We start from the raw sequence: 20,395 nt of genomic DNA on the forward strand, positions 1-20,395 counted from the left end.
TTAGTTGGTTATATTCACAACAGATTAGCGTAGTGATCTCACTTCCTACTGTCTGGATATGCAGCTGCCTTTTAAGGCAGTAACCTAATTATAATGAATCCTCACTGGTGACTTATGTAGAGTGCCTGCGAAGACTGTAACTCATAACGGCACACAAATGGCACTCGATATTGGAATAAATGTGAACTACAGTACATAATCTTTTTTTTTAAATGCTGATATTTTGTTTCTCACACTGAATTTATTTATTTTCTGCCATATTCACCAGCTAGTTTTATATTATTTTAATACTCTTGCAATAACTGTTATTTAAAGGAAAACCGTTTTTCAATATTTTGCTTGGGTCCTTTACACACTGCATATTACTTTGGTTGTTACTTCACCTTTTAATGCTTGATCCTGTTCTGTACACACACAGTTTAGTAATTTACGGGACTGACAACCGCATTCACAACCGAATTAACTTCTGCAAAATGCAGGTATAGACAACCGCATTTACAGAAACTCTGCATAGTGTGTACATAACCGAACTGAACAACTAGTAGTTAATAAAGTGTTTAAACATGCATGATGGACATGACAGGTCTTTCTTCTGAAAAAAATAAATGCCTAGAAGGGGAAAACTTATTTTGTATACGCGGTGCAGAAAATGACAGAGGCACGAGCGTTTGCTGACTTGTGTTGCCAGATCTTGCACGAAAAAAACTGCGAACAAGAAAAATTAAATGCGGTTGTCACTTGTCACTCCCGAAAGTTTGCAGTGTGTACGAGGCCTATGTTCTTACCTCAATTTAGACAAATTATAACATGCATATCTTTGTACAGCGCATCGTGAATGTATTAGCATTTAGCTTAGCCCAATTCATTCCTTAGGATCCAAACAGGGATGAATTTAAAACCAACCAAACTTTTTGTGCCACTGTACTGACTCCTGTGACTACTCATGAAACAGTCTTTAAAAAGGTAAAACATGGAAGTGTTTGGTGGCTTCTATATTCATCCCTGTTTGGATCCTAAGGACTGAATGGGGCTAGGCTAAATGCTAACACATTCACGATGTGCTGTACAAAGATTAAGTGTACGCATTGAATAAAGATAGGCATGTATTAATTCGTATAAATTGAGGCAAGCAAATGGTAAAATATAGAAAAATGGTGGTGTTTTCCTTTAAATGACAAATTGCAATTGCGTTAATGTTATTTTATATTTTACCTTACATAGCAGTTTAATGCTACAAGCATTTATAAGACAAAACTGGCTGTATCAGTTCTTTTTTATTTTGCATGATTTCCTGTATAGTGTAGTCGTGTATGTGCATTTCCCCACCAACATCTGTTCTTTTGCACCTTCAGACAGCATGACCTTGTCCATGGAGGGTTTTGGGCCAGACAGCGTGTTTACAATTAATGAGGACAACAGCCAATACCGGATCAGTCGGAGTCTTGTGCGATCGGCCGAGGGCAGCACTGTGCCCCTCACCCGAGTCAAGTGCCTGGTCTCCATGACGACGCCCCATGACATCCGTCTCCATGGCTCCTCTGACACACCTGCTTTCGTGGAGTTTGACACGTCATTAGAGGGGTTTGGGTAAGGCTACTGTTTGCATAGTCACTGACAAACAAACATGTATCCATCATTCATGCATCAGAGATTTATTGAAAATTCAACATGCAGTACTTTGATCAAACATAAATTTAATGTTGTGCTTCTGAAAGCATGACCTAGTTTTCAATCCCCCAAAATACAGGCTTGAAACGCGCATAAATCTCTCAACATAACACAGTTCAAAGCACAACAAAGAATCCACACTGTGAGCCTCCATCTGTTTCTGTTTAACATAATCCCATAAGGACACATTTTGAACTGAAAATCAAACAGATCTGATGTTTTATCATTTTCATTCATTATGAAAGCACAATTATCATACTTTGTCTCCTTTCCAAATAGATAACTGCTTGAATGGCAGTTTTTTTTAATGAAAAGACAGGCATGGCTAACCCACATGCCTTAAATAATAGCAGTTGTGCACCGATTACATTCTTATTTTACCAAATCTCCCAGTTTGGTCATTTTTTTCAGTTTAATAGTGTTATTTCACAGCACTTTTATTGCTCAGTGGACTTCAATTCCCTGTAAAGCTGTACCAACTGTGCAGTAAAAAAATTATGTTTCAGTCATATGTTTCCTCCAGTGTCTTTAAATATTTCCTTCTGCATCCGTACATTTAAATAGATGTGCTTTAGTATAACCAAAGATGTAAAAATCACTTGTACTGGCCCACAATTCATCGCACAAATGCTAAAAAAATCAGCACACGCAGTGCACTTCCCATCTGCCTTCATAAAATATTCATTTAAACACGTTCTGTATTTGGGCGTGTGGACGAGCCTAATGGTGCCGCCACAGCTGGTCTTAGAGCTTTTTGGGTTATAAGAGAGTGCTTAGAAAAAAGGGATAAACATTAGACCCTTTCAGAACACATTTATTGAAAAAATAATTTTTCTTTGTATTTAAAGCTTATTACAATTTAAAAACCCTAGTCGTCTTATAAAATAAATGTTAGCATTTTTTAATTACAAACCAAACATATTTAATTCATGAATGATTTTCCAAATTATAATATCCTCTAAATGTCTAATTTAACTAACTTATGGAGACAGTTTTGTACTTAAATTATAGCTAAGCCCAAACACACACACACAAACACGTCTGGTGGTCCGTGTTAATGTCTAAACGTTTCTGGTTGGATGGTTGTATTGTTGCGGGGTGTTTCAGACCACAGCTTGTTCGATTTTAACAAGACATATGAGGCTTCCTTTGAAAGAGTTAATTAGCCTCCACAGAGCTCTGTTCAGAAGCTATTTTGAGTGACAGTGGGGTTTTCTGTTTATTTGATAAAAACTGAATGTTTAATAAAGTAGAGATTGACAGCAGTATCACGATGCACAAAACCTATTTTCCTATTTTATGAGCAAACCCTTAAAGGGACTTTTTTTTTTAAAATAGGCTAAGTTTCCAGCTCCCCTAAAGTTAAACATTTGAGTTTTACCATTTTGGAATCCATTCAGCCGATCTCCGGGTCTGGCAGTACCACTTTTAGCATAGCTTAGCATAATCCATTGAATCTGATTAGACCATTAGCATCATGACCAAATAGTTTCAATATTTTTTGTATTTAAAACTTGACTCAAGAAAATTAAAAGTTGCGATTTTCTAGGCAGATATGGCTAGGGACTATACTCATTCCGGCGTAATAATCAAGGACTTTGCTGCCGTAACATGGGTGCCGCAGGAGCAGAACGCCCGAAAATAGTCCTCTGGGTAACTTTCAATAGGAAAAATATTGAAACTCTTTGGTTATTTTTAAGTGCGATGCTAATGGTCTAATCGGATTCAATGGATTATGCTAAGCTATGCTAAAAGTGGTACCACCAAACCCGGAGATTGGCTGAATGGATTCCAAAATGGTAAAAATCAAATGTTTAACTCTACCGGAGCTGAAAAATGAGCATATTTTCAAAAAAGTGAAGTGTCCCTTTAAAGATCGTGTACATGAAGTCGAATTGTTGATTTTTAAGTAAGTTTAAATACACATTTTCATAATGTGCTATATTACGATGTACTATTTTGTCTGTGTTACGTAAAGCAAGACACCCACTAATATGAATCATATCAATCTCCTTTACTTTATAATCCGTTAGTGTGAAATTTTCTCACATTTTATGACTGTCTATCACCGAGAGGCACAAAAAAAAACGCCCGGAACGCAGGAATTCCTGATATTTATCTTTTGTTGTTTTCTCATCCTTCTTTCCTCTCCAGCTGTTTGTTTTTGCCCAGTCTGGCTCCTCACAACGCACCCTCAAGCAATGCAAACACATCTGGAGTGAGTGATGGGGCGGTGGTCAGCGGTATGGGAAATGGTTCGTATGCCCGCACACAACACAATCCTTTCATTTACATAATATCAGCCGATAGCATCTCATTTGTGTGATATAAAGCCCAAAATATGAAATAAATGTAAATGTTATCATTAAGTTGATAAAGTATGCTGCAGTTAGACATCCATTAAGTACAGGATAATGTACAGTCAAATGATCACTATCGCTTTGTTGGTCCTGATCATACTGCTGGGGTGAATTTAACAATTAATGGCTGATTGACTACATTATCCTGCTTATTACAGCACTAATGACTAAATTAATATGTTTTAAGGCAAAACCCTCTAAGTGCGCCTGACATGTTTTCCTGTAAATTAGCATTTTTTTGCAGACTCTTAATGAACTTCTGCAAACAAACTGTGATTTCTTAATGGCATGCGACTGGGATTAAGTGCATTTAAAGCAAATGTATCTGATGAATGTATAATACATGCCAAGAGCATTCGGTTAATGTGATTCTTTCATTTTTGACCCAAAGTGGCGTTTAGCTGATCTGGGCTCTTCATATATTCATGTTCAGAGAGACATAAACATAGTTTGATAAAGAGTTTTTTGTTTGTTTGTTTAAGTTTAAGAAGGTGGGTGTGTAGGAGGCAGTTTGACAAATTTTGTAAGGAGTATATGTGTTTGACAGGCATGAGGTGGAGAGGGAAGGAGCGCAATGAGTGTGACTGAATCTGGCGGAGTCTAGAGAACAGAGAATTTGCACTGAAACTTGACAGAGCTTGACAGAAATTGTGTGTGTGTGTGTGTGTGTGTGTGTGTGTGTGTGTGTTATGCTCCTATGTGAGAGTCACCAGCTCCTAGCAGCCTTGAGTAGGCGTGCAAGTGCCTATGTAGTATTAATGAGGTGATTCAGGGCTCGCTGCCTCTCTCTCTCTCTCTCTCTCTCTCTCTCTCTCTCTCCCCCCTCCCCTCTCTCTCTCTCTTTCTCTCTTCATTTTTCTGTCCCCTGTTTATCCTACATCTATCTCCTCCCTTCGCTATGTCTTTCTCTCACTCTCTGTCTTGAATGTAAATGGATGACTTCAGTATTTATAGATAGATTCCTGCATCATGTCCACTGACCTATTTTTGCCGATTACATCATCATCGTCATTCCTGCTTGGAGAGTTTCATTCAGATCTCTTGCAGTCTGGTTCATTGTTCTTGACTTCTTGCTGGGGGTCCCTGGGTTTGGGTTGCAAGCCCAAGTGGATTTTGTGTCCTAATAAGCTTGGAATAAAATGTTAAACATGTGTGCTAGAAGAAATAGTTCATTATGAAATAGGACTTTGCAGGGAGTTTAGCTTGGTAATGATTTTTGATGTTTATAGAAAATGGGACTGTTGTAACTTGGAAATGCTTCATGCTTATCTGCATGCCTTTTACAGTTATGCATTTGATGCTTTTATCCAAAGCAACTTACATTGCAATCAGGCTTTCCATTTTATTAGTTTATGTCTTGCTGTTGATAGGGTGATGCTCTCTGCTATTGTAAAAGTGTGTAGTACATTGTGTCTAACCAATGTTCATTTTAATGGCTGGCACAGTTCTCTTACTTCGAAAGCATTGGGTGGTCGATGGCTAGTATGTGACCAAGTCTGTGAAAACCTAACAAAAGTCGTTTTTTTTGTGGTTTACTGTTTTCTACTACATAAAATAACCCTACATGTCCATTCTGTGGAAATAGAGTCTTGATATTGAGTAAGTTCAAGTAAAATATTAAAATGAATGTGAAATCAATGACTGAAATCAAACTAAACATCTCCATAATTAGATTATAAGGCTTCAGATTGGATTTCACAGGCTGGGTCAGAAATATATACAGTAAATCCACAAAACACTTTACAGAAAAATGAAAATTACTTTATGATTTACTCGCACTCAAGCCATCCGAGATACATATGTGAGAATCATATAAATTTGAGTTATTTTAGTAAATGTCCTGGCTCTTCCAAGCTTTATAACTGTAAAAAACAGGGTCCTTTCAAGCCCAATAAGTGTATACTGTACATTCTTTACAGAAATAATCCCCAGGGATTTAATAAAGGACTTCTGAGGGTAATCGATGCGGTTTACTTTATAAACTACACTATTCAACATTTCAAGTGGATCAAAACCTTTCTTAAAAGTTGTCTTAAAACCAATACCCATTCTTGTCTAAGGAGAACTTTGATGAATGTTTTGACCCACTTCAAATGTTGACTAGTATATTCTAATTGGCTTTTGTTGGCGGCAAGGTATTGGCAATAATAAAAGTCATAGCCAAAATCATTTAAAGATCACCTATCGTCCGATTTTAAATTTGCTTTGGTGTGTAAGTGTGTATTAGTACATGTTAACTATATGCAAAAGGTACACACCCTAAAGTAAACGTTGATGCAAGTTATCGTCAATCTCTTTTCTTGGACAACAATAAACACACGGATTGTAGGCAACTGTTTACTTCCTGAGATTGGTAATGTAGAGAAGACCGATATTATCATAATTCCTCTTGCTTGGACTCACAGCCTGTAAGTTAACTCCTGAAAGCACTGCATTGTGACCGAACCTTTTAAACATGGTAAGGAGCGTCACATTTACGGCTGACATCAGATGTATTCAGGCCAATCACAACATACAGATTAGCTGGCCAATCAGGGACAGTTTTGTACAAAATCCGTGCATTTCAGGAAGACCAGGAAATCTGGAGCTACAAAATGTAGCCTGACGTTGTCATACTCAATTTTAGTCAGAATTTGAGTCTGTAACCGCGCCATTGGGCTGTGATTATAGGGCGTGTTTAAATCGAACTAGGACCAAAAATTCCTCTTAGACCTATAACCAATCAGAGCAACCCAGTGTGCGACGTATGTTAAAATGGCATCTTTTGCAGCCTGAACGAACTGCTAGTTATTTCGCTACAATGACACTAACATTATTATTATGCTAAGTCTGAGTTAGCGAACGTACCGACACCTACTATGTTTACAACATTTCATTCATATCATAACATTGTGAGTTATTTACTAAGTCATACAGTCAGACTATCTCTGACCATTCGTAAGTTAGATGAACTTTATCCACGGGCTTCCGAAAAGGAGCTGGCAACGACGTTAGTTATATTCACGTTGTCGTGCATGCCGTGTTGCCTATTTTCATTGTGTTCCATCGCTTTCTCTGTTCATCTTTTAAAATCAATGCGCTGTCGTTATCTTCTAAAACAGACTCGATGGCAGAATCTTCACATCTCAATTCTCCAGCGGCAGCCATCTTTGTTGTAAATGGATTTAACACAAGCGCTCTTTGTTGACGTTGTTGATTACGTTACTGTTCATCATCTGTCCATCATCGTATAACGCCCTGCCTGACAATTTGATTGGTCCGGCAGTTTTTGTACGAGCATAGTAGCACCACTACGGAGTGACTCCAGACCGAATTTCCCCAAGCCTACAATGTTGTGGGCAGGGCTAAATTCGGCTGGCACCCAGGCTGACAAAAATGTACAGTATGTGGAAAATAATAACCATAAACCATGCAAACACATGTAATTTTACCAAATACACAAAATAATGTAGTTTTTTAGCAATGAAATAGGTGCACTTTAAATAAATGGCCTGGCCGTTGTATTGGTGTACAGTAATGTTTTTCTAAATATGACACTTTATTTTCTTAAACACATCCTTTCCAACAATAGTTCAATCTTCGCTTGCAAATGAGACTATTTTGATTCTCATAATATCTAACATTAGTATTTATGCATCATAGATTAAATATTGTTTCTGATTCTTGGGAATTAGGATAAAACAGGTTTAAATTTTGAAAAAAAAAAGTTTGTTAAATTACAAAATCTGAAGGTATATCATTATAGACCAAGGTCTTGGCTGTTCAGCAATTTACTGGTGCAACCTCCCCTGTTCGTATTTTTTTCATAAAATAGGCGTTTTTCCAGTTATTACTCATACAACGTTTACTTTAAGCCTAAATAGAATAAGTAATGATTTTTTTATTTAATAAACATATTTTTGTATTAATAGAGACTATTAATTTAATAACTCAACAGCACTGAAGAAACATATTGTAAGCATTTTTATTTAAAACAAATAAAACTCCATCTGATGGTGGTGACATTGGCCTTGTTATTTCAAAATGTATACCACTCAAGTCAATGGCTTCTTGCTTAAAATTTATGTAAATATTTGGTCCAAAAATAACAATCCTGAGCACTGTGATGAACAAATATCAAATCATAACTTCCTAAAATACATAAAACCTGACAGAAAAGACAGAAAACCTGACGGTGGTGACATCTGAGGGTGGTGACAAAAACCTAATATAGATAAAAAAAATAGATGAGTTGTTCACATTAGCCATCTTGTTTCCCCTCTGTTGCTAGCTACTTCAGACCTCTTCTTAAAAATGATACATTTATTTCATAATCTAATGTTTTTTTACAAAGATGACGGTGTTGACATGTTATGGTTGTCACAGTAGCAGTGTCCAAAATGATGAACAAGTTTAAGAGAAAATAGCAAACATACAGGAGCTTGAGTGATCTTGAAGCATGCAGTAAAGCTAAAGGTTTGAAAATGGGGTCCTCAGGAATGCAGTTGACCCTGTAGTTGTCTGATTTTTTTGCTTTTTATAAATATCTGATGGTGGTGACGAATATGTGGGACACATTTTGAGCAATCACAAATTAATAGTAAATATTGTTCAGAACTCACTGTTTGTAGTTTTTAATACAAATTACAATGTACCCTTTCATGTGGTAAATATATTATTCAATTCAATTATTACTTTTGGCTTTTTTAATCAAGTTGAAATGATTATCTCTTAACCGAGGACAGCTGATTTTGTAGGCAATGGGCCAGCATATAATCATAAAATTAATTTAAAAAAAAACTAAAAAAAACCACACATATCTGCAAAGGACCCCCTGATTATAACATTGATTCTTTTTCTTCATGAAAATGTTTTTAATTTCCAACAATTAGCACTTTTTTAGTGGGACATGTTTTTGCCAAAGTTTCAAGAATCAGTGTGTATTCCCAAATAAAAAGTAAATAAATAAAATGAATTGAATGAAATGTCAGGAAAATGATTAAGTTGTGTTCATTTTTTATCTCTCTAGGAGAGCGATTCTTCCCCCCCCCATCTGGCCTGAGCTACTCGACGTGGTTTTGTGTTGAGCGCTTCAGCACACCGCCACAGAGCCACGCGGTTCGTCTGCTCACAGTGGTGCGGAGGGCCACCTCATCCGAGCAGCATTACGTGTGCCTGGCCATTGTGCTCTCCGCTAAGGACCGATCTCTAATTGTGTCCACCAAGGAGGAGCTGCTTCAGTCCTACAGCAAGTGTTTTAAGAACTACATTTTTCATGACACTCGCACTTCCTTTACCACAAATTAAAGTTTATTAAAGTAAATCGTCGGATGTAACCTTTACAGATCTGATATTTTTACAGACCAACAAAGCTGTAGAATCTTTTAATTAGGAAAATTAGAAGTATGAAAAAAAAATGTTTAATTCTGTTTTCGTAAGTGCCATAAAAAAAATGTTCTGGCTTGTGATGACAGCATGCCTGTGTGTGCTGTAGTCAAACTAACAAAAGACAAATAAATGTGTAGCAGAGTTTCACAGACTGAAATGCAGAGGAAAAGTTCCTTTGTCTGTGGTTAGTGACATGACATCATTTCCTTTCTCTCCCCTCACAGTGGATGACTTCAGTGAGGAGTCCTCCTTCTATGAGATCCTGCCCTGCTGCGCTCGCTTCCGATGTGCTGACATCATCACCGAGGGACAGTGGCACCACCTGGTGTTGGTTATGAGCAAAGGAATGCTGAAGAACAGCATGGCAACTCTCTACATTGATGGTCAGATGGTCAACACAGTCAAGGTGTGGCCCAGCTTCTGATGTGAACATGTTTATTGTTTTGTTTTGTCTGATGTCACAGGATAAGTGGCGGTTTGATGATTTGTGTTGCTGGTGTCTGCTGATTCTGTAGGACTATAGCGTTTATTTTGCATTTGAACTGGCTTTTTACCTTCAGAAGACATTACAAGATCATTGTTACTCCATGTACACTGTTCTTGTATCACCATTGCTGTGGTCACATTTTCTTGCCTCGTTTCACGTGTTTAACATTAGTACCTTTAGCAGAACCCAAAACTGGCCTCTTATTTGACATCAGAAATATTATACGGTATTTTAACCATTCACAATTTATGATGAGTGACAGAATGACGTGGGCTATTGGTCATACATCTGAAAAGAAATAAACTAAAATAATCATTGCAAAAATGTTTTGTTAAAATAATGCACAAAATTATTTTATCTTCTGTAAAATAGATTTTAGCAGCTCAGTTTCACACCTTGTTTATTTCACACCTTCAGGCCTCTGCTTCCTTTTGAGGTTTCATGTTCTTGTTTCATTCACTATAATCACTGCAGCTTTAACTATTACTCTGATTGATCAAATGCATTTCCTGCCTCAGGAACCGATGAGGTCAGACTCACCTCTCTTGTTATTCTTATCATTGCAGCTGCACTATGTTCACAACGCCCCTGGCGGATCGGCCTCCGCAAACCCACCCGTGGTTAGCACGGTGTACAGCTACATCGGCACGCCGCCGGCCCAGCGCCAGCTCTCCGCTTTGGTCTGGCGACTGGGGCCCACACACTTTCTGGAGGAGGTGCTGCCTGCTGCAAGTGTAGCTGCCATCTATGAGCTGGGACCAAATTATGTTGGCAGTTTCCAAGCTGTTTACATGCCATGTGAGTACCTGTGATTTTACATTGTGGTGGATAACTATGGTCTCTGTGAAAAGTTTGATTGTAAGTTAGCAGGGCTGTCACTTTTGAGAAAAATCAAATTCGAACGGATTTCGAATATCATGCAATGTATCCGAATATATTCGAATATCTAGGCGCCCCCCACGCGCATCGAAAACCCACCGTAATGGAGGTTCAATCACAAAATTATTAACAGTGACAGTCATAAACAGGGTTGTCTGGATTACTTTTTTACTTAATGTTTGAAACAGCATGTTATACACTTATGAATAACAAACTTATATATATAAAAAAATGATTCAGAACCGTTACAAACAATAACGTGACAACTTAAATAGCAGCAGGAGTATAACGTTATAGGCAGACGCAAACGGAATTCCCGCCCGCAGATTTCGGCAGAAAACTCCGCGGAATTCCGCGTATTTAATGCCCGTCATGCTCAAGCGCGGGATATGTATACAAAGCCTATCCCGCGCGTTTGTGAGCCGTCATTCACAAGTACATTAACCCTGCGCGTGCTGTTTACTTGCCCATTTTCAATGATAGAGAGCACAAACCATTTGATACTTGAGATGAAATTAAACTTACTGCTTTAAGCAGATCTCACTTGTCGTCAATGTGACGCGCAACAGTCAGCACATGATCATTTCAAATCCGTTTACAAGACAAATGCTGTTGTTGTTTAATATAAAGTTTACATTGCGTTGTAAACATGATGAAATTATCTTCATAGATGCTAATTTCATAATGTGAACGTATTAACACAAGCTTTTTATTCTGCTATAATATTTAACACTATAAACAATATGTCATTTTTATATACAAACTAAAATTCTATTATGACATGCACATGAGGTTCATTTTGGTCCCATTTGACTCCCTCTCTTGCGCACAGTTGCCGTCATCGTTCTCACTCTCAGCCTCCTTCCTATTATGAGGTGTTACTGTAAAAAATGCGCTACACATGGCATTTAAAAAACCGGATGGTTTATTTATAGTTCGAATACGGATATTTCACGTCATGTTCGAATGCATATTCGAATATCGAATAAAAAGTGACAGCCCTATAAGTTAGTGGAGGTTGTAAACATTGGGGCAAGGGATTGGCTAATAATGTAACGTGCCCGCTAAGCAAACAGCAAAAAACAGATTGTGTTTCAGATTGTGCGAGTCTTATATTTTTGTTTCTGTGATGGTTGTAACATTATTTGCCCTCATTTGATAAAAACACTACAAAAAATAGTTGAGTGCTTATAATCAGCATAAATGTATCAAGCAAATAGTGTTGATTTTGTAAATATGTCCCTCTCCACAATGAGCCTAGTTTATATAAAATAGAAGCAGTGCATGCTTTAAAACAGCTAAATTTAAATACAACTAAACACTGCTTAACTGTGTTTTGATGATAATTAAATAAATTTTCACACTGAAAAACTGCATGCAAAAGTGCTTGAGCTTGAATTTGGGCCTGTATTCTGAGTATGTTTTTTTTTCTCATGCATATGTAGGACACAGCCTTATATCACATGGTTGCTTGTGGTTTTTTTTTCTGATCAGTCAATGTTTTCCTATGGTGTCTCCAGGTAAAGACTCAAAGACTGAGGCTGTGCCGCCCTGCCCTGTTGCTTTAGTCCCAGAGGAAAAGGTCTCCTTCAGTCTCTATGCACATTCTGTATCTTTTCTCACTGTGGCCAAGATCAGAAAGGTCTACAATAAACTGGACAGCAAAGCTATTGCCAAACAGGTCAACAGTCTTGTTCTCTTTCTGCTTCTTTCTGCTTAATTTTATTAAGTAACACTGAATATTAAATGACATAAATGATGCAATATCCTGTAAAACCGATGTACTTGATTCAGGGTTCCCACGGCTCCTTGAAATTTGTGAATCTGGGGGGAAAAATTCAAGGCCCTTGAAAGTATAAATGAAAATAAACATACATGCAGGTCATTGAAAGTGCTTGAATCTATTTTATGCAAGAAGTGTTTTGGAAAAAAAATCCATATTATTCCCGGTGTTTGTAGGGTAATGTCATAAAAATGTCAGACTTTTAAGCAAAACTCTTTTAAGTGTTTTATTGTTCACTTTAAATGCTTATATCTTCTGAATGTAAATGTCGATACATACCAAAATACTTTTTTGCATAGTTGTGTTTTGCACATCAAAACGTCTCTGGTTACGTATTTAACTGTTGTTCCCTGAGAAGGGAACAAGGCGCTGCATCTCCCTTGCCATACTTCCTGCGCCCCTGTAACGCTGTCTTTGGCAACATTTCAGATAGCAATATACTTCCTGGCTCGCACGTCACCCTGTCTTTGTCGTTAAGCCTCACCATTGGTTGAATTTGATATACACATTCAGACGCACTTACACCTGGAGGCGTCCCCAAAGTGTCACCGCAGTGACACAGCGCGAGTTCCCTCGTAAGGGAACTGTAACAATGTATCTTAAAAGGTAACAGGATGTAACCTTGTTCTCACTTGAAATGTGTCCCCAAATTTATTCCTTGAATTTGAGGGTACTGGACCTGGAAAGTGCTTGAAAGGTCCTTGAATTTGAAGTTGACTAAGGTGTGGGAACCCTGTTGATTAAACAAGCTTCTCTGATAAATAATTTTCATGCTTTTTTTCAGCTGGGGGTTTCCTCTCATGACAGCGCCACACCAGTCAAGCTTGTCCACAACGCAGTGGGCCATCTCAATGGACCTGCCAGAAATATCGGAGCAGCAGTCATTGGTTACCTGGGTGAGTGTTTTGACTCGGTCTGACATGTGCTGTTTTGTTTTGAGTGACTATGAGAATATTAAAAAAGTGTCACAGCTCAGCCCCTAAACAGTAGCTGTTATCTTGTTCTATCTAGGTGTGCGTGCCTTCGTTACCAAACCTGTGGCAACAAACCTTCAGTACACGGGAGGAGCAGCAGCCATTCTTGGCCTGGTTGCTATGGCATCGGATGTTGAGGGTCTCTATGCTGCAGTTAAAACATTAGTGTGTGTTGTGAAAAGCATCCCGCTGGCTAGTAAAGAGATGGAGCGTATCAAAGGCTACCAGGTGGGCTCTAATAACATTTACTTTGTGACCTTTGAGCCGAAGCTGTCTCTTATTCCCTCTGCTCTAGCTATAGGCTGGAATTGGTTAGTGAGGTGGCAAATTAAATGATAATAGGAAGCTTGGACTGTATTCTGGTGCGACTGGTAACAAATGGGTGCTCGTAAGGGGGTGTGGCATGCTGTTTTGAAGATAACAGATGGTGCTCTGTTTTACTTTCCTGCTGCTTTAATTATGTCTGTATTAAAATGCAATTGCTCATGAAGCTTATGTTGGTTGTGATGTTTGAATCTTTCATCTGGTCTTTAACTAAACATCTTCTGTTCTAGCTTTTGGCCATGTTGTTGAAGAAGAAACGGCCATTGTTGAACAGCCATATTCTGCATCTGACTTTCTCTCTGGTTGGGACTGTGGATAGTGGCCACGAGACTTCTATCATTCCAAACTCCACGGCTTTCCAGGATTTACTCTGTGATTTTGAGGTAGGGAGGAATTAAAATCGCATCAGGGTTATGCCTTTATAAACAAATAAAAAATGTACTACTTCTAGTAAAACAGTAGAACAAAATGTAATCAGCATTTTTAAAAATTCTACATTGTTAGAACTTTTTTGATGTTGTTTCAGGTTTGGCTTCATGCTCCCTACGAACTGCATCTTTCTCTTTTCGAGCACTTCATTGAACTTCTGACTGAATCAAGGTAATTCATCTGTATTCCAACACTGTGTACTGAATCATTAACCCCTCTTACTTGGACCTGAACGCTCGCAGCATTGACTCCTTCTAGCACATGAACTTGTAATGTACATAATGTACGGATTCTTCTTTGGACATGAGCTTGTAATATGCATAGCTCTGCCATTTCTTTGCACTAAAGAGGTTGTTAGGCGCGCAAGGGTTTAAACTTAAACCCGCTCCCTGGCACACAGGAAATTTCAAAGCGTCTGGGCTTTAATGACACGCTTGGATTAATGGCATCAAAAGATTGCGGTCATGACAGGGTTGCCCTTAGAGTAAATCAGCTTCTTTTTGTCCACCAATCAAGTGACTTGTCATAAATGAGTAAAAAAATGAACATAAATAAATAAATGAGTCAACCATTAGGCCCCCCATATTATTGTGTATTGACGATCTTACAGGCTGACGATAGGACGATCTCACAATAGGGCATATCGCCCAACACTATAAGGAACATATAAAGAGTTTGGTTCCAAATAAATCCATTTTGACTCATTTCGGTAAAAAAACTGTTTTCTGTACCAAGAAAGTGACAAGATAAATTCACTATTTTCTGTTACAAACTTTCACATAGCATCTTTAGGTTATAATAACATTAAATATTCAAATCCATAATTTGATTTTCAAACATTTATTATAAAAACTGATTCTTTTTTTCCCGCTAAATCCATGACAATCCAAGTTTTTTTTTTTTTATGTTATTAATCTATTAAATCAATATATAAATTCATCTTTGCCATGTTATATTCATTTAGTTGACTAGTGGTATACACTGATTAAAACAAAAAAACATTAATGGCATTAATCAAAACACTTACTTTGTCATATTAAGCACACTATCATTGCTGCTCTTATACTTGGGACGTCGTCGTTGAACTTTTTTGACAGCGATCAGTTATAAAATGTTTTGGTCCTGTTCGATTTTCATTGGCTTCGAGTAAAATAATAGAACGTTTTTCATAAGATCCCCTGGGGTCAATGTGTTAGCATGACAGAAACTTGATGCTGTCATTTCAGAACAAGCAACAGCCGGCATTTTTCCTTTGCCCGAGTTTCTCTCGCGTAAATTTTTAGATTTTGATGGTTACGTTTCTTGCCACAGGTTTATCAATGCCATCAAAGTTTTCTTTTGTTTTTGTTTGTTTGTTTGTTGATCACAAAAGTACAAAGTAGATGAGGAAAGCTAGGATTCTGTGTGTATTCAACGTGCCGCCATTATTGTTTACAATGTGTGGAGTGGTGCACTGTGATTTGTTGAACGGATTTATTGCATTCTTCAGAGAAGGAGGAGTGGCGTTTATTGCGTTTTGGGAAAAAGGGAGAAAAGATGACAGAATAACACAGCGAATATTGGATTTTGCTTAAATTTAATTTTTTTTTTTTCATACTGACCTGATACAATACTTATTTTGGTTGTAACTAATTTTTTACAAAGGCGTTTATTGAGTTTTGGAACCAAACTCTTCATATAGCTATACTGTGTATATGTTTGATAATTGAACTGGTCCAATTGTTTGTGTTCTCAGTGAAGCTGCTAAGAATGCCAAACTATTGCGGGAGTTCCAGCTGATCCCCAGACTGTTGCTCACACTGAGGGATCAGTCTCTGTCTCAGCCCACCATTGCTGCCATCGGCAATGTCCTCAGTCTGCTCCTGCAGGGCTTTCCCAACTCCTATGACCTGCTCAGGTGAGATGCACAGCCATATTTGTACCACAAAACTACAAGACAGAATCTGAATAAAATTTGGGACGGTTACCGTTTTTGACTTATCTTTATTCTTATTAAAGAAATGGTTCACTTTAAAATGAAATTGATCTCATTTGCTTACCCTCATGCCATTCCAGTTGTATATGATTTCTGTTCTTCAGCTAAATTGGTTATATTAAGTACTATGTAAACTCTTCCTAGCTTTGTAATGGGAAATTGTGGTCGACATTTTTAAGAAAAAAGCACATGTGTCCATCATTTAAGTAATCCAAATGACTCCAGCACATCAGTAACATCAAATCTCATTAGAAAGATGCTTATATCTAGGCACAAGACACAAGAGAACCAGTGAGATTGGGCTTTATCGATGTGGTGCCACTATATTTTTTAACTTACATTGCCAATTTGTATGTTTAATATGTGACACATCAATCGCTCGACAAGTCATATAGGCCTACATGTATGATGGCAGAAGGGTGAGTAAATTATAGGACACTTTTAATTTTCTGGTGAACTTAAGACTTATTTGGATAAGTTGTATGGCATAATGTGCGATCAGCCAGTCAATACTGGAAGATCAAAATGTTGTTTCATCTGTGAAAAGAGATTTATGTTATGATAATGACTATATAAATATAGATTATATCTAGTTACTAAACAATTATTTGGACAGTTAAACATGCTTTTTTAAAAACATTTTTAAGAACACAGAGGTGCTGCTAGAGACAAAAATACCAAAATAGTTAACCACCAATGAGAATTAAGGATTCCAGAGAGCAGTCTAATACAATTAAATTATTATAAACTATTGATTTGTTTGTTTATTTTTCATAAAACTTGAAAAAAATCAGTTGACTGATGCCAATGTTTCTTTGCCTTGTCAGGTTTGGGCAGTTCATCTCCTCAACGTTACCAACATTTGCAGTTTGTGAGAAGTTTGTTGTTATGGAGAACACCAATGAGGAGAAAATCGACAGAGGTAAACTCACACATATTAAAAGATGTTAGCATTTTGTTTATGAAGAAAGACAACTCGGCATTACGAAAAGAAGTGCTAAAAGTATAATTTCACCTTTCAATTGTGTGTCCGTCCTGTATGTATCTAGGAATTGATGATGAATTTGGAGGCCTTTTGTCATCCAACCTCATTCTTCTGCGAAACAGACTGCTTGACATCCTGCTCAAGCTGCTCTTCACCTGCAAAGAGAAGAACACGGTTAACGCACAGTGAGTTTAATTTTATATCTAGCGTTTTATAAAATTTTTAAAGTTTAACCTTGATGTTTATTGGTCATCATCAACGATCTTAAAACCTTTGTTTTGCCCTTCTGCTGCCACCCACAGAGCTTGCGAGGAGCTTGTACGCACCTTGGGTTTTGATTGGTTGCTTATGTTTATGGAAGAGCACGTTCACTCCAGCACGGTGACGGCGGCTCTCTTGATTTTGGTGGTGTTGCTGAGTAACCAATCCATCCTGAGCCGGTTTAAGGAGGGCCTGACAGGAGGTGGCTGGCTGGACCATACAGACTCTGTGCTCACTAATAAGATTGGCACTGTTCTTGGTAAGCCTTGCAGGGCCTTACTGGCTGTTAACAAAAAATTTTTACAGGAACTGGGTTTTTATGCACACATTACATTATATGACAACAGCCTTTTGGGGTCCTGAAACACAAACTTTTGTAAAGGGGTCTAAAGTGCAAGTATTTGAAAGTATGGCTTGTTGACAAATCTGCGATAATGGTGATGTCATACATGTGTTAATTCGGTCTATAGGCATGCGCGAGTATAACCCAAACAACAGTGGCGGCCGATAGGACTGTGTTTGTCTGAGTTTATTTACACTTCTACAACAAAGTTTACAAAATGTAGCTGTTTTATAGTTCAATGTCACTTTGTTGTAAAAAACTTACCGTACCTCGTCCATCTAAACAAAACGTGACGTCTTTAAAAGAATAGTCTACCCTTTTGCCACATTAAACTATGTTATTACCTCAATTTAGACGAGTTAATACATATCTATCTGTTTTCAATGCGTGCACTGTACAGCTTGTCGTGAATGTGTTAGCATTTAGCCTAGACCAATTCATTCCTATGGTACCAAACAGGGAAGCCACCAAACACTTCCGTGTTTTCCCTATTTAAAGACTGTTACATGAGGAGTTATACCAGTAAGTATGGTGCCACAAAATAAAACTTTTTTTTGGTACCATAGGAATGAATGGGGCTAGGCTAAATGCTAACACATTCACAACGCGCTGTACAGTGCACGCATTGAAAAAAGATAGGTATGTATTAATTCGTCTAGGTTGAGGTAATAACATAGTTTAATATGGCAAAAGGGTAGACTATTCCTTTAATGTTTGTATTTACTGCTCTGTAGAAGAATGTGTATGTGTGCAAGTGTGTTTCTTTACAAAGTCGCATCACCATCTACTGCCCTGGCCCACATAATTCAGCATTTTTAGTAATTTTAGTGGATCAATGTTAAACGGATCTTCCTCACAGCGTTGTCGTTTGTACATATAAAGTAAAAAAGCAAGGTTTTTCAACAGTGTCATCATGTAAATGTAGCCTTAAATGTAGCCTAATAATAAATTAGATACGCATCGTTATGATTTTTTTTTTGGGGGGGGGCGATACTGATTTAAACAGCCAACTATTGTCCAATATCGATATTAAACACTTCTATACAATGATTTTTGGTCTTTTTCCGAGATTTTGAAAAAAGCCCAGACCACAGACGTTTTCCGTTTTACTCTTACTCTGACCGCATGGCTGACGTGAACAAGTAATCCCTCACGATTAACATTGTGATTTACATTTTTTTCCGTCTCATACAGTATCTGACACACTATCATTTGTACAGATTTTATTTAGTTTTTGGAAGTATTTAATTATTTTGATAATATTTTTTTAAATGCTGAATTATGCAACAGACATGTAACTTATTGCCTTCATGCAGTTATTTAATAAACAATCGGTATCTGCCTTTTTTATGCTATTGCAATTTAAATGAATCAAAAATCGGCTGATACATATTGCCGTCCGATACATCGGTGCATCACTATAATAAATTATTTGTAGCACTAGACTGAGCTTTGAAAAATTTAACTTGTCAAATGAGCCCAAGATAAAAATGAAGAAAAAGATTTGATTTTGAGGAATTAATTAAAAAGATTTGTTTGTGAGGATTTGATTGTGAGGAATTAGGCCTAGTTAATATATGCCCTGAAAAAGTGCAAGACAATGTTATTATAACGCAGTTATTAGAGGTTTGTGTTTCTGATGGTTCAAAAAAAAAATGTTTTTTGCTGTCACAGGTTTTAACGTCGGTCGAAGTGCAGGAGGCAGGTCAACAGTGCGTGAAATCAACAGAGATGCCTGCCATTTCCCAGGATTCCCTGTCTTGCAAACACTGCTGCCCAAACACACCAATGTTCCCGAGATCTACTTCATGCTCATGGCCCTCTTCCTCCAGCAGCCAATCACAGACCTACCTGACAGCCTTCAGGTACATGTCAGTATTCAACCCTTTTTCCTACTAAACAGACTTCAATCTTTTGTGTGGTTTTACAATCAATATTAACACTCATTGTTTTTTAAGGTAACTTAGTGCATGCTAACTTTTCTATGATCAAAAATGACAGTCATGTTATATAATCACATTTCTGTGTTATTTCCAGTCATTAAGGCTATATCCACACGAAGCCGGTGCATTCCCTATCCGATAATTTTTTTTCCTTGCTCTAAAAAAATAATCCGTAAACACAAACCACTGAAACCGACTGAAAGCGGTGTAGTATATATGCCGGACCAGTATGGGGCGCTGTAATTCTGCCACAGATATACACTATACACGGAGAAGAAGACTTTGAGCATGCGCATAGCCAACGTATGGTGTTGTCCATTATCGCTTGTTGGTCACCACAATTGCATTGAAGCAATAGATTTTGCTGTAATAAAGCTAGTAGACCTTAGTGGTTGTTGCTGTTACGTGTGACGCTTCCGACACGTGATGTGATGACGTTTTCGCTTCACAAAATATACGGATTGGCTGTACAGATGAAACCGCAAGGGTGTCGGTTTCAGATTTATCCACTTTAGGACCCGGTATCAAAAAATAGCGGATTCAGTCTCCCAAAACGCCGGATCCGTGTGGATGAAACGCCAATACGATAACAAATTTATACGTATACAGTGATACGC

The 20,395-nt window shown here is 37.7% G+C and overlaps 1 protein-coding gene across 1 annotated transcript in view; it reads left to right on the plus strand.

Moving 5' to 3' along the window:
• The window catches only part of wdfy3 (WD repeat and FYVE domain containing 3), a 102,401-nt gene that overhangs the window by 50,817 nt on the left and 31,189 nt on the right, over nucleotides 1-20,395 (plus strand). The window contains 15 exon segments of the mRNA XM_065266889.2: nucleotides 1,353-1,587; nucleotides 3,823-3,923; nucleotides 9,037-9,255; nucleotides 9,620-9,801; nucleotides 10,449-10,680; nucleotides 12,282-12,442; nucleotides 13,329-13,440; nucleotides 13,556-13,746; nucleotides 14,073-14,225; nucleotides 14,369-14,442; nucleotides 16,007-16,168; nucleotides 17,074-17,168; nucleotides 17,296-17,416; nucleotides 17,534-17,751; nucleotides 19,510-19,700. Coding sequence (XP_065122961.2) covers nucleotides 1,353-1,587; nucleotides 3,823-3,923; nucleotides 9,037-9,255; nucleotides 9,620-9,801; nucleotides 10,449-10,680; nucleotides 12,282-12,442; nucleotides 13,329-13,440; nucleotides 13,556-13,746; nucleotides 14,073-14,225; nucleotides 14,369-14,442; nucleotides 16,007-16,168; nucleotides 17,074-17,168; nucleotides 17,296-17,416; nucleotides 17,534-17,751; nucleotides 19,510-19,700 — 2,447 coding nt within the window.

Source organism: Paramisgurnus dabryanus, chromosome 5 (genome assembly GCF_030506205.2).
Source record: "Paramisgurnus dabryanus chromosome 5, PD_genome_1.1, whole genome shotgun sequence".
NCBI lineage: Eukaryota > Metazoa > Chordata > Actinopteri > Cypriniformes > Cobitidae > Paramisgurnus > Paramisgurnus dabryanus.